At 42.7% G+C, this 14,809-nt stretch overlaps 1 protein-coding gene across 6 annotated transcripts in view; it reads left to right on the forward strand.

The window, feature by feature from the left end:
* The window catches only part of raraa (retinoic acid receptor, alpha a), a 140,696-nt gene that overhangs the window by 59,183 nt on the left and 66,704 nt on the right, over positions 1 to 14,809 (forward strand). For 5 of the 6 annotated variants that reach the window (XM_019362749.2, XM_019362752.2, XM_005448179.4 and 2 more), the window contains one exon: positions 2,016 to 2,829. In XM_019362749.2, the coding sequence (XP_019218294.1) occupies positions 2,676 to 2,829 (154 nt within the window). In that variant the 5' untranslated portion in view covers positions 2,016 to 2,675. Of the gene's footprint in view, positions 1 to 1,246; positions 1,363 to 2,015; positions 2,830 to 14,809 lie in introns of those variants that run through there. The other variant, XM_019362753.2, reaches the window with a different exon arrangement.

Below are 14,809 nucleotides of genomic sequence, written 5' to 3' on the forward strand. Positions count from 1 at the left end.
TTGTTGTGTTGTAGTCTGAACCAGAAGCAATATCCTGATGGAGATTGTTACTATGTGACTCTTAACTATTTTTTTAGGTCAATAGGGGCTTTAAAAGCAAATAAAACTATACCTAGCTCCCATGGGCTGTAAAGGCTTTCAGGCTAATATATGTGCTCATCTCCTGACCACCATACACACCAGCTCATTGTGACAGAATGACTGCATAGCACTTTGGCAATAAGCATATGAAAATAAGGCAGCTTAGAGAAAGTCCAAGGCCATAAAATCCTCTTTGTAGTCTGTAGTGAATAAACTCACATACGTTTGTAAAAATCAAAGAATTATGTGACCAAATATGTTAAGAGAAAAGAACTACTCCATCACCACGTTGCCTATACTCATGTCAGATTTATGTCAGTTTCATTTTTACCATTTACAGTGAAACTATTAACAATTATTCATTTATTAGCTAAACAATTATTAGTGGTAAATATGATTTTGAGCAGTTTTTAAAACCACACGTTTATATGGTAATTAAAAGAGGAAAAGGTACGACTTTTCACATTTTGCTGTAGGTCAGATACTTTAACCTCACATTAATGTTTATAATAGGGGCTCTTAATTGAAAACAAGATGGAAATTTGGCCTTTTATGTCAATCATAGTTTTTTGGTAGTAGCGTACAAATGTCTGTAAAGATTCCCATCTCTCTGCCTTCTGTTGTGACCCTATTTCACCCTCAGTTAATGGTGTAAAATGGTGAAAGGCGAGTCAGGAAATAAAAACTTTCCAATTCTTAAAACTTAAACCCCCTGGTGAGTGTTTCAAACGTTTGTGTAACTGCTCATGTTCACAAACCAACCTTGATCACTCAGCATCTACGGAATATACAAATACACAGAAGAAGAAACTGCACTTTTATTTGAAGTAAATAGTTGAATCAATCGCCATCTAAATGGCACTACGATCAAATGCAGTATGATGATGATGATGATACAGACAGTGGGGGAACATGACAAGTGACATTAGCAGCCGAAAAACAGATTCGGGAATATAGACTTGTTCTTATATTATATATTATATAATATATTATAAACACGTTTGTCATTAATCTGTACAGGGCTGTGTGCATGCCTCTCCTGTCATATCCCAGCGCTTTATGTACACCACACAAGTGGAAACAGGCACACGAACATGTCTGACTTAACCCTTCTCTCTTTACAGGAGTTCATCCATGATGTCGCGGTGTAATTCATGCTAGAGTGCTACATTCCTGCTTCGTGCAAAGACACATTCCACATGCTTCTTTTCTTTCTGTGAGGCATCTGTGTCGTTCGAGTTGTTTTACTGCTGTGCATTACATCCACGGACTCATAAAAAGGTCATTATGGTTTAAAAAAAAAAAAACAACAAAAAAAGTTTGCTCATTTTATGATGAGCTGTTTGGGATAAATGGCTTTTCTCATATCCCTGTGTATATTGTGATGCTAATGTACCATTCTATGATAATTGTTCTCCGGGTGTGTAGATGTCAGCGCGCTCTTGCCTGCTCACGCTTTCCGTGGTGATTACAGGTCTGTTTGTTCACGTCTCGCTCGTAATTTGGAAGCGAACTCTGCAGCAGAAGTCTCGAGCGGTTCCCAGAAATGCCGCCTTGGGTCTCACCTCTGGCTTCTGCAACTGGTGTAATTAGCAAAGTTTTCTTTTGCGGCGCTCTCTTCATTTATGTTTTGGCTCGCCTCCCACAGTATTTGTACTCTGTCACTGTTAATGAGCGAGTGTGCAAGCGCACAAAGCTGAGAGGAGACATCACACACCCACTGCTCGCGTCGCAATTTTAACACTCCATTAGATAATTAAGGCGGATGGGGTGTTTTTGTAACGTTTCAGATGAGACATTACCATTAATTAGTGTCAAAAGAAAAGCACTGTTTTGCTCAAACACTTAAGTACAAAGGGAAGTGATCTCTTTACCTTGCCACTGAAGCACTAAATGATCTCCTTTTCTCTCTCTTTTTCTTTTTTTTTTCTTAGACAGAGGCTCTGCAACTGCGAACAGGGGACCCATTCAAGGAGAAGAGCTTTCTCCTGGCATCATGTGATCTGCACATTTCCTAGGAGCGCTCTGCAGTTGAAGAGTGGAATGACGTCCCCGTGAAAGCATCACAACCACTAGCACCCCCATTGCCGCTCCTGACTGTTGCCATCAAAGTGCACCTCTTCTTGACTCAACTTGCCTCCTGTCTTTCTCTGCCTTCATCTTCGAGATAAGGAATGGCCGCGTTACTTCCCAACGCCTCTTGCAAATAAGGTCGTTTCACAATCCCAGAGAAAGGAAGGATAAAAAGCTCCACATTCCTCCTTTATACTTCTGCCCCATTTTTCTTTTTTATCTTTTGTGTCCTCAGTAACTCAGCCCTTAACACACACACAGACACACTCACCCACACACATTCGCTAAACCAATAGGATTTTGCGGCCATTTTCAGGGCAACCTTTTCAACCTTAAGGAGATATTTTCTTTTTTGCAAACTTTGCCTGTTGGAATATCTTCTTACCCAGCATCCTTATGGGGGATTAAATCCTTATAGGAATCCATACTGACTCCTGACTGTGGCGCTGTTGCATCTCAGTGAGGGTTTTTTCTTTACCCCAGTGAGGTCTTTTCGTGACTTGTAGGTGGACTGAGCCATCATGGCTGGGAAGGGCAACCCGGTTCCGGGCCCCCACCTCAACGGCTTCCCCGTGCCCACCTACTCCTACTTCTTCCCCCACATGTTGGGGAGCCTGTCGCCTCCAGCCCTGCCGGGACTGCCTCTCAGTGGATACAGCACCCCCTCACCAGCCAGTAAGTAGAGTTTGAGCAACTTTTCAGTTTTCTCTGCGCTGGTTCGCGTTTTGCATGTGGAAGTGTTTGATGCTCTGGCTGTTGTGCAGGTTTTGAGTGACAGGAGGTATGGAGATTTACTTTCCTTTGTGCGTGTGTCCTGGTTTCTCTGTGCCGCTGTGGCTCACGGTTTCCGGTACAGCTCGCCTGCTGTGTGTTTGTGTGTATTTGCGTACATACTCGTATGCTGGTAAAACACTTTCATCTCGTCCTGTTTAGATCATTCTTGTTTGAAAGATGCATGTGTGTGTGTGTGTGTGTGTGTGTGTGTGTGTGTGTGTGTGTGTGTGTAAGTGTGTTGGTAAACAGACACACACACACCCACATGCCCATGTCGCCTCCAGCGCTGTCCTTAATTTACAAACCCACACACATGCATAGCAACGTCAACATAGATCACAAGGAAATGAGGCAGGACAGCCAGAAAGAAGCATTGTTCATTTGGGGAACACACATTTGGCAAGTGTTCCGAAAGTAAATCTCCGAAATACTACCGCAGACAGCGTTCTTGTTATAACTTCTTTATTCAATCCATCAAAAGCTTCAGAGCGAACTGGCAGTGTTGCTTATTAAAGTTGGACTCGGTGGAAAAAGTACTTTTCAGATGTAAATAAAAACGTTAGTGGTTTATTAATTCAGAAAAAGGAAAGGGAAATGTGGTTAATTATGAACAGCGGTGGAAAATAGAACGTCTAATGTTGAAGATTGTAAAATCTTCATCAATTTTATTTTCTCCAAACTAGTTATGTTATGTTATGGCAGTTTTTCCCCCAGCTTTGGATTCAGTCAGGCTCAGTCAGGGGGAACAGGGTTGGTGGGTTAGTTAGCGGTTTGTGGGTGTCAGTTAGGATAAGATATTTGTGCATGTGTCCATATGTGCGTGCAGGCTTTTCTGGCATTCAGAGGTTTCTCCTTAGTTTCACCACATTATGGTGGTGCTGTGATTGGCACTGATAGGATGAAGATCCTGGATTCAAATCCGCTAGCCGGCTGTGTGGAGTGTGAAACTTGCATGTTCTTCCCAAGATTGCATGGGTTCCTCTTCCAGTTCTTCAGCTTCTTCCACAGCCCAGAGACTTGCATGTTATATTGAAAGCTAGTTCTAATTTGGCAATAGGTGTGAATGCCTGTCTTTTTTTCTTATTAGCCCTCTGACTGGTCCAGGGCTTATCCCATCTCTCACCCTGTGACAGATAGGATAGCCTCTAGCCTCTCACCTCTCCATAACTCTGAATTAGATAAGCAGAAGAAGATGAATGGATGGATGTTTTCTTTCTTTGCCAAGTACCTGAGCAATATTATCAGTTGCTCAGGTACTGGTTTCATCGTCCGGACAAACCCATTCTACTCTACAGCCTATGTGGGTTTGTAGGACATAAATGAACCAGTTCCCGATTTGCTGTAGGCCGTCCACTCTCTGTCCTGGCAGTTTTCAGTTGGACTATTGTCACTAGCTTCAGTCTGAGACAGACCAAAGATGCTGGCGTATAACTGCAGGAAGAAATTGTTTGTTTTTTTGGGGTAAAAATTGGAATGCAAAGGTTAGCAGCGACTGAACTTTCAATATAATGTGAAAGAAGACTGAAAATGAAGATTGAAAAATGCTAGAATCAGTCGCCATATATCATTGGGCAGCCATTGTGTCATTTAATCTTTAAGAATACATCACATTTTTCAAAGGTCATCCAAAGCATATTGAAGTATTTCGACCTTCAGTCTAAGACAAATACGCTGAAATAAAACAAAGTACAGGGAGAGCTGGCAGCTTTCAGAGTCTCACAGTATTGTTGTTCTTCAGTTATGTTAATCTCCAGTAAAGGTTGAAATGACTGCAGTGGTTTGACAGATTTATCATTTATAATAAGAAAGTCAGATTTATGCACTCTGTACAGTTTGTATACTTGATCTGCAAAGTAACTTGTAACTACAGATGATAAGATGGTGAATTATAGATGGAATTACAAAGCATAATAGATATGTATGGTAAATGGACCACCACCTCTGTGTACAGAACACTAATGCGCTTGGACAATCTCTTAATGTACTAACGTAGAGGGAGCAACAGAAATAATAACTGAAGCTATGAAGTCAGTCAGTTTGTGTGCATTAGTGTGGACAAGTCTGTCAAACCCTGTGCTCACTCGCACAGGTTCAGAGGGGGTCAGCGTATTGACTTTCTATCTGCTGGAGCTTGTGTTGGCAGTCAGGGTGGAGGGAAGTAAAGAACAGTCCGTGCCCAGCCCAGTCACTCCCACTTCCCCAATACCAGATAGCACACCTCACCACATAAACTGGAGCGCTCGTCAGATTCCTCTTTTTTTTTTTGAAAACACTCTTTGCAAGCGTGCGTGTGTGTGCGCATTCCTGCATGTCCGTTTATGCACGTCTGCGTGTGTATCCCTTCTCCCAGTGTTTGCCATGTGGGGCGGCAAGATTTCTTCCGTTTTGCCTGGACAAACATTTCCTGTCAGTAAACACTGGAGAGCCAGGGACACCACAGTTTCCTGACGTGCATGAGTACACATTCGCACATGCACACGCGGACAACATAAACACAATCTTTGCCCTTCATGCTGGCTCACTTTCTCTCGCTCGTGCTCTGCCTCGCACGTAGATAACTGCAGGCATAATTCACACATGCTCACGCACGGAGCAGCAGAAACACGCACCTCCTTCCATACACTCGCACACCACCTTCACCCTCTTTTTCTCTTCCCTCCTCCTCATCTAGCTCTGTGGCAGATCATTGCTCTCTCCCTTGCTCTTTTTCTTCCTTTCCTTCCTTCCTCACCCACGCACACACTCGCGTAACACACATAAACATAAACAAACACACAGACACACACCAGCTAAGCTCTCATTCAGTACTGAGCACTGAGGGAAAGAAGAGAGGTTGCTGAGGAAGAGGGAGAGAGTGTTTGGAGCTTGAATGCAGGAGAGGAGGGATTTAGAAACTCTTCGCCTAAATGCTAATAATTACACGCAGCATGTTTGGACTCATACATGTGTGAGCAAACAATGTGCTTTTTCCCCCTTTTAACTGGAAAGTTTCTTACAGCTGGCCAGATGAATAGCTTTGACCTTGTTATAATTTTCAAGGTCAAGCTTTGTAGTTGTTAACACAGAGCTCAGTTATGTTTTATAGCTTCATTATGTTTGCAGCTGGGAATGAACGACAGCTGTAAACAGAATGGAAATCATATCTGATGATTAGCTTGTTTCTAGATCGTCCACAGACATGAATTTGGGGTGCAGGGATTTTTTTATTAGTACAAATGCTTAGCTGCTGTTCTTATCACCTTTGTGGCAAATAATTTTTATATTTTATAACTTTATTATTTGAATCCTCGTGCATTATTTTCCACACAGAGGGTCAGATTGGTCCTTGATTTAAATCAAGCACACAAACTGAATTATTAACGTTTGCGACATGCAGTTTACTGCTAATTGTGGTAATATTTAATGCTGAAAGAAAGCATGGTTATTTCTTGCGCTTGATATTGAAATGGACTGACTGAACCGGCTAGCCCATCTTGTGTTTCCTAACCAAGACATGTCATTCAGTTGCCTCTCCAAACAGGAGCCCTACTGGTGCTCTAGACCAATTGCAACATTTATGAACAGCAGGCTGGCGGCAGTTCTTGCTCTACTCTGGAGAACTTTTTGGAAATGTTGTGCCACTCTATCTACAAACTGCAGCAAGTGAAGTGGACGGTAATCCTTGCAGAAGAGCGAGGATTGCGGTCGTTAGCTGAAGTCGAAAGATCCTGCAGTTAGAGTCTTTCTGAGAAACTCACTGGAGAAGCAGCTGATTAATATCGCTCTGCAATGTTTTGTGTCCCAAAGTATTTATGAGTCAATATTTGTAGAAGAGCACAGTGTGTTGCAGACGAGAAGCTGATTGCTACCACCTGTTTTCATCCTTAATGTGTTTTTGGTCCAGAAACACCTGCATTTTTCTTTGTGTTCAATTGCACTCTAATCGCTGATGTAAAAGACCGTCATTAGAAATTCTTGAAATGAATAATGGCGAGTAAACAATCATGAATCCAGGACTTAGCATATGGTTTTAATGCAGAACTCATTTACAATCAAAATCCTTTGGAGTACTTTCGCTTTAAAAAAAAAATCTGTCTTTTCTTTCTGCTTTCCTCCCTCTCTTCACACTCCTCCACCTCCCCTTCCTCAGAGTCGGACATCGCTGAGAAAGGGGAGGCTAACTCTGCCAGTCAGCTCTGGTCTGTTGTGGGGTTTTTTTTTTAGTAAACCACAACAGGCCAATTATTTGGACCAAGCAGAGCAGGAGGGTTAATCTCAGCTTACAGCCCATCTCTCTCTCTCTCTCTCCCTCCGTCTTCAGATCCAGCCTCCTGGGTTACGTCTTCACATCACATTATCTGAAAATCATCAGGTTAGGTTACGCACCGGAGCAGATCAGTTTCAGATATTGATAATACATTTATAGCCTGCAGCTTTATTAGTTAACTGAATATTATGACTATGGATTGATCCCAGTCGCGCAACCAGGAACTTGCACGCCGCTGTATTGAACAGTATGTGCTCATTACATGCACGCTCAAACATAGGCACATACAACACACCTCTCATTAGTGTTTTTGATTAAATTCCTCTCACTGCAGGCCTGTATGAATATGGAAGTATCCGGCATTAACACCTGCAACTATCGATCCCGTCATTATCATTTAAGCCTTCTGCTGTCTGTCACCAAGCTCACTAACACTGTACTATTACATTAGCGCAGTGTTATGAGTGATCATAATGAATGGAGCCAGCTTCCTACCTGCTGCCGCGATGGACTAATTGGCTTTTCCCCACAGAGCTCTCTTGTTTCAGCAGCCACAGTAATTGCTTGGTACAGGAGCGTTTCCTAGGATGGCTAACGCACACCAGCACCATCTCGTTTGACTTATTAGAGGGTGAAATGGCATTTATGAATGTACTTTGGGGCCAGTAGGAGAAATACTAAAGGATATTTTCAGACCTCAAGGAAGGTTATGTGTGTGTGTGTGTTTTACCCATCCCATTAAGCGGCCCGTTGCGGAATGTACAAACCACGAGTAAATATGGATATGGTAATACTGGGCTGTGTGTGCTGGTTTCTGGGACAGACAGGTGGTTCCTCTCTGCGATGGTGGTCTGCAGGAATCAGAGGGCCGTGTCAGTGCACTCCATGGGTGGCAAACACAAACGCACACAAGCACACACTTTCACACACACATAGCTTGTGTGGAAGGGATAAGGGTAATGACAGTGAGAATCACCTTTTCTATCGGGTTACCAGGTGCCAGCTATTTAGCTCCTTCGGATAGACACGCACACAACGAGTCTTACATAGAAGCAGTACCTCTGGGGAGCTGCTTGTCATTATTGGAAAGTCATTTGAGGGGTGCCAATACTCTGATGGTGGAGACGCGGGCTTATTAAACATGGTGTGTAAAACACATCCAGCATGTCAGCAAAGCACTCGTTCACCCCAGCTTAATGACCTTGTTAATTAACTGCTCAACACTTGGAGGTTGAAAAATGAGCACAAGGACTATCCTATTCTTAAGTTTTCAAAGAAGCAATAGTCTCTGAAGGTACTTTGGGAGTAGTTAGACTAATTCAGCGGGCTTTATGGGTTATTCATATTACAGTTTTTAAAAAAAAAGCCATTTTCACTTTGCTTTTGTTGAGTAACAACACATTTAAAACTACTTCTGATGTTTCTGTATATGATCGTGTGTTAGGGAATTCACCGAATGAGAGTGGCCTCATTATTGTGTATCAAAATGAGCTTCTGGGTTTTCTTCATCAGGATTGCAAGGACAGTAGTGCAACAAAAGGGTACCCATTTTAGGAGGGAAATGGCAAAAAGGAGCAAGTGGAGTTTGTTTGTTTGTTTGTTTTATTTTTGTCTGAAAAGGAAAAATATGAAAGACAGGAAATCAGAGTGTTGCTAGCTTGCACATGTGCTAGGAGTAGGAGCCACAGGCACACATACTCTGGTTTTGGCAGCAGCCTTGTCTTGTGCAATCATCGTGCACCAGAACACCTGCAAGTTTAGCCAACGGGTGCCCACTAGGAAACCCATCACCCTCGCCGTTAGTGCGTTTGCCTTTCCATGTGTTCGTCCTTCCTCGCTCCCCCCCTTTGTTCTTTTTTTTCTGGCTCCTGCTCGTCGTCTTTCAAACCCCTCTTCAACATTTCTCTCCCCTCCTTCCATTACACCTTTCTGCACTCCCTTTTCTTTCTTCATACCTGCACTCCACCCTCCTCTTCATTCACCACATTTTTACTCCTATCCCCCTTTCTTCCCACCCTCCTTTTCTCCACCTTAGGACTTGACAGAGCTATCATTACCATGCCACCTATTTACTCACAGGCTGTTATTTTCCATTTGCTTTGAGGGGGCCTGGGGCCAAATCCCTGCCCACAATACTTGATCCTAACCACAGGATTTATCCCCGAGTGGCTTGGCAAGTGTGGTCCACTCCCCAGCCCCCTTCTTTTTATTTTCTTGTCCTCTCTCCTTCCTTTTTCTTTTGCTTGCTCTCTTATTCCGTCTTTCTTTCTACAGGTTTTTCTCTTCCACGGTTGCTTATGCAAATACAGGCCCTTCTTTTCAAAGAGCTGTCTACCAGTAATCCGATGGATGGCTCCATTTTCCCAGTGCTGCACACACACAAACACACACATGGATTGCATACAGTGTTAGGATACAAGGACACATGCTATCTCTCATAAACATTCGCTCCAGTTGCCGCATTCATGCACTCATGCATGCAGATCCACATACGCATACAGTGCAGGGAGAACCCCCCTCCTCTGCAGCACGAGTGTTATATTTTGAGTAGCTGTAGTAGGGCCATAACAACTTCAAAACCAGCAGGCTGTCGCCAGCAGCCATGCAGCACTCAGTTGGGTAAACACTGGCATAATCTAAATCTCTCTGTGATGCTTTAGTGCAAGTATCTTTATTTCTGCTCTCTTCAAAGGCCCCTGAAGGAAGTCAAGACAAGGGTAAAGAGATAAGAAGTCCCTGTTTTTTTTTTGCCCTCCCTCCTTTTTCTCTCTATTCTTCTATCCTTTCCCTCAACCTACTCTTTCAATGACCCCCTTCTCTTTCCTTTTTTCTCTCCTCCCCACCCTTTCCACACATGCGCACACATATATCTCTATCTTCTTATGCCCTTTTTGCAAAACGCATAGCGCACAGCCATAATTCACACTGCTGCATACATTCAAATGTCAACGACTCTCTCTCACAGGCATCATTCCTCTATTGTCCTTTCATAAGCGGTAGGAATGACGGCATCTGTAAAATATAGGACAGTTACCTAATAGAGGAGACGAGAGAGGGAAGAAAAGGAGAGTGGCAAGGAAAGGTGGCGAGAGGTTGCACAGGTCTGCCCCGCACAGCTCAGAAAGTGATTGAATTATCAAGCAGGGCTTTTGCTTGTTGTCCAAGAGGGTTTCAGAGGGGAAAGCCCTTTTCTCAGCGGCTAATGCGCTTTTTCAGCCTAGCACAATGGCTAACTGTGTAGTGGAGAGGGGCTAAGAGAGCTCTGTTCGGCCAGAGCTCATGAGGCCACCAGCTCTCTCTTGGCACTTCTCTAAGGGGCCTCTGGCCACACTTAACCTCATGGCTGTCTGCTAGCATTAACACATAACCTCCTCAGAGTGGAAAGATAATGCACTTGTGACAACATTAGCACATTACAGTCCTAAGTGTACCACGGGTTGGCTAATGCCGAATGAATTGTGCTGTCTTTAGATACTCATTAGCATTCCAGAGGTTTGTGGAAACGCATGCTTAATGATCTCTCGACCTTCCGTGTCCTCCTGCTGTGACAGCTGCTTGTTTTTCCAGTTATGTCCTTTTTAAAAAATGACTTTGACTTATAGATCACAACCCCTTTTCTGAAGTCAGATACTGGAACAGGAACTCAAGGCAAAAGTTCTCAAGCTGTGACTGCAGCTCTTTTTTTTTTAAACAGAGAACATTATGACCTGGTGTCATTTCTAATAGTAACAATCAATCACAGGTTATATGTTATTAAAACTAAATTGCACAGTACCTTTTACAGTGTTTACCCCATACCACACCCTGTGTCTTTAAGCCCTGTGTTAGCAAAAGAAGCAGATATTCAGGACTGTAATTATTGCTGGTGTATAGAGGGGAAAGAAACACAAGCATATGTGCTCCAGACGGGATTAAAATCAGCGATCAGCACATGCAATATTAAAATCAACAAACCTCTCTTACAGAAATAAATTTCAGCTGCATGAGGCACAGATGTTGGGTGTGAATTCATAAATTATTTGGAGTCTGCAGGTTATCCAGTAAAATTAAAGGCTGTCTTATATTTGAACATAATCAGAAATCAAATTTGGCCCTTTTTGTTCCTCCGTTTGCATCGTTGAACTCACAGCAAAGAGCTGACGAGTGCTTCTTCTTCTTTTGAATATGATATTAAATCAAATTCTTTAAGTTAGTTTAACACTGAGGAATCTTTTTTTTTCTTTTACCGATCAAGTAATTTATATCTAATTCAAACAGAAGATGTTCAGTCACACAGATATTTAAGTGTCATCTAACCCAAGTAATGGGTTTATATTGTAACTCGTTATATAAGATGACGCAAATTACTTGTAAACCTGCAAATTATGGTGTGATGGGCCTTACATTTTTGTGCTCCATTTTTCGTTCTCATTTTCCTTTTACCTCTCGCTCTTTTGCCTTCATTTTTCATCTCTCTGATCTCTCTTTTCACTCTCCTGCGTCGTTTTCTTTTCATCAGTAGAAAACAGCTGTTCAGCAGTTAGCCTGTGATTAGTGCTGCAAGGCACCTGAAACTTGCCCTGGCGTTTGAAAGCCTTTTCAGGCCTCCTCTCTCTCCATCGCTGACAAACGCTCCTTCATACACTCCTTTTATCATCGTGGTCCAGTCTTCCTTCATTTCACAGAGACACTATGCGAGTACGCTAAGCGGACGGAGAGGATGTGATTAGTGACACCGCTTTGCCCTCCATTTGAAATGGCCTTCTAAACAACTGGTGTGCATTATGCCTTGATTAGTCCCTTAATTTGATCTCATGCAACAAACAGATGTTCGCTCAGTCTCACAGTCATACCAGCCACAAAATTGTCTGCCAGGATTGTAACAGAAGCCCGTTTTGCCCTATAACTCTCACTGCCATAACCTAATTATTCTGAGCAATGCCACAAAACATGAACCGGCAACAATAAAACATGCAACACAGGGACACCAGTCAACCTGACATGCAGAGCACTGAGTGGATTAGACCGTGCAGGGTTTTCAGTGTAGTTTGATTTGATGGACTTCCACAGCAGCAACAATGATCAGTTACTGTCAAGATAAAAATATCAGGTATCAGTTTGGATGGATTGTAGCAGATTTTTTTTTTTTTTAAGCTTCTAATTCTTGCAAACAGGGATGTTTGGTGGTACGCGGTTTTATGGATCTTGTCTCTTTTAGTTGTTTAAGCTTACACAATACACATTTTGACCAAGTACCAACACCACAAAATTACACAAAAGCAGCCAAGTCTTTTAATCAGCTGCTTGGTTTGTGTATACTGTGTGCTGAAGAAAAATCTGAAACAGAGAAACTATGTCCCACAGCAATGCAGTCAGGGAAGATTATGGTTTGTCATCTGAAATACTCATCTGAGCATTAGGAGATGCCAAGCAGGCTGTAGTTCAACAGTGATCAGCCTGTTTTATGTTTGTAGAAGTGTTTTTGTCTCATCACACAGCGGTTGGTTATGTGTTCACAAGTAAAATGCTTTCCACCCGCCATAAAGCATATGCTGTGGTTTAAAGATAGAAGCAAAGATGCATAGAAACTTTTAGTAACCACTTAATTTTCTCCCTTCTCCCTTCAGAATCTACTTTAAAATCCTATTATTAACATATAAAGCTCCACACGGACAAGCCCCCGCTTATAAAGCAGAGATTCTGAGACGTCATCACTGCAGCCGGCCTCTCTGGTCTTCTAACCAGGGTCTTCAAAATGTCCCAGAGGCAATCATGCTTTTGAAGCTATAGCACCTAAACTTTGGTATGGCCTTCCTTGGCCTGTCAGGTCTCTGATTTGTTTTAAACGACTGCTGAAAACACATTAAGCTATTATAGGTTAGCTTAACTCTTAATCTTCTCCCCTGTGTTTTTTGGCCATAGTTTACAACTATTTGCTTGTAAAGAAGCGTCTTGCGTGTTCGAACATGTACATGTATACATTTTCAAACATATGGACACATTAATAACGACATAATTCGTGCGGGCGATCGTGGCTCAAGAGGTGGGAGTTCGCCTTGTAATCGGAAGGTTGCCGGTTCAAGTCCTGGCTTGGACAGTCTCGGTCGTTGTGTCCTTGGGCAAGACACTTCACCCGCTGCCTACTGGTGGTGGTCAGAGGGCCCGGTGGCGCCAGTGTCCGGCAGCCTCGCCTCTGTCAGTGCGCCCCAGGGTGGCTGTGGCTACAATGTAGCTTGCCATCACCAGTGTGTGAATGTGTGTGAATGGGTGGATGACTGGTTGTGTAAAGCGCTTTGGGGTCCTTAGGGACTAGTAAAGCGCTATACAAATACAGGCCATTTACCAGGCCATTTACCATAATTTGCGGCTATTATTCATATTCTGAAGTTGTAACTCTGTTTTCAAAGTCCTATACAAATAAGGTTAGTAATTTTATTTTTAAATTATATTCAATTCTGCTCTTGATGTGTTTTTTATATGTGTGAAATTGGCTAATATGATATATTAGCTTGTGGTTGTAGCATATGTCTTATAAAAACACATTTTAGGATGTGTTAGAGCTAGAAAGTACAAATGTAAAATTATGGATATTCCACTTCATGCATTGTTTTTGGCCTGTTTTGGTCATCATCAGCAGGATCACAACAAAGAATAATAAATTCAAGAAAAAAAACACTTCATGATCCTTCACACATGATTTATTCATTCAGTATCAACTATGTGAATATCTAAAGCAGCGCTTCTCAAAGAGAGGGGGCATTGGTGATTACTCAAAGAGAAAGATTTAGAGTGACACTACATACCTGGAGCCCAAGACCTTGCTCTTTGACCTTAAGATGCCTCTAATAGTTCATTCTTTGAAAGAAAGCTAGAGGGTTAAAGAGAAAGTTGGTTAGAGGGAGAGAGCGAATGAAGGTTGTGAAGGGTCCCTGCAGGCATCTTAAATCACAGCAGGCCCAGACTGCACCAAGAATCAGGAGCAGATTCACGCTTTCCACAGATGACCACCGACGCTTTCATATACCTCCAACAATATACAGGTGGGGCGCGATCTGCAATGAGGAAGTATCCCCATGTAGACAAACGTTTAGCTTCCTCATTCTCCAAATCCCTATAAACTGAGCTGTTGTGCTTCAGTTTGTCAGACGCCTGTCCAGCGGTGTAGACGCAGTTTTAGTTACGTCAGCTGTTCGTGAACTTGTGATTGGAATGTAGGTATGACTCTGTTTACTGTAAACACGGAGAAAGCCTGAAACGGAGTGACGGAGAGATCAGGTTGTGCCACAGATGGGTTTTTGCTGATTCAATATTTACTCATCAAACAGAACTATTTCCTGTAAGCACTTCATGTCAGGCCAAACTCACTCTCTCTCTCAGCACCACCTCTCGCTTCATCTCCTTTTCTTTTTCCCCCCTCGGAGCAGTCTTTCGTGTCGCTCCCTTTCATCGTTGTAAACTTTTGCAGGATTTGTTTTCCCTCCCCAGTTTGCTTTTGTTTGTCCGTCTTTCCCAGCGTCTTCTTTCTCAAGCATCAGATTCCTTTTCTCCTTTTTTCCCCCTGACTGTTGCAAACCTTTCACAGCAACTGTGTTTAAAAAAAATATTAAAAAAATAGGACATGCTAATCAAGCTGTGTACACAGAGAGTACACAGTGA

Source organism: Oreochromis niloticus, linkage group LG8, assembly GCF_001858045.2.
Source record: "Oreochromis niloticus isolate F11D_XX linkage group LG8, O_niloticus_UMD_NMBU, whole genome shotgun sequence".
NCBI classification, from domain to species: Eukaryota; Metazoa; Chordata; class Actinopteri; order Cichliformes; family Cichlidae; genus Oreochromis; species Oreochromis niloticus.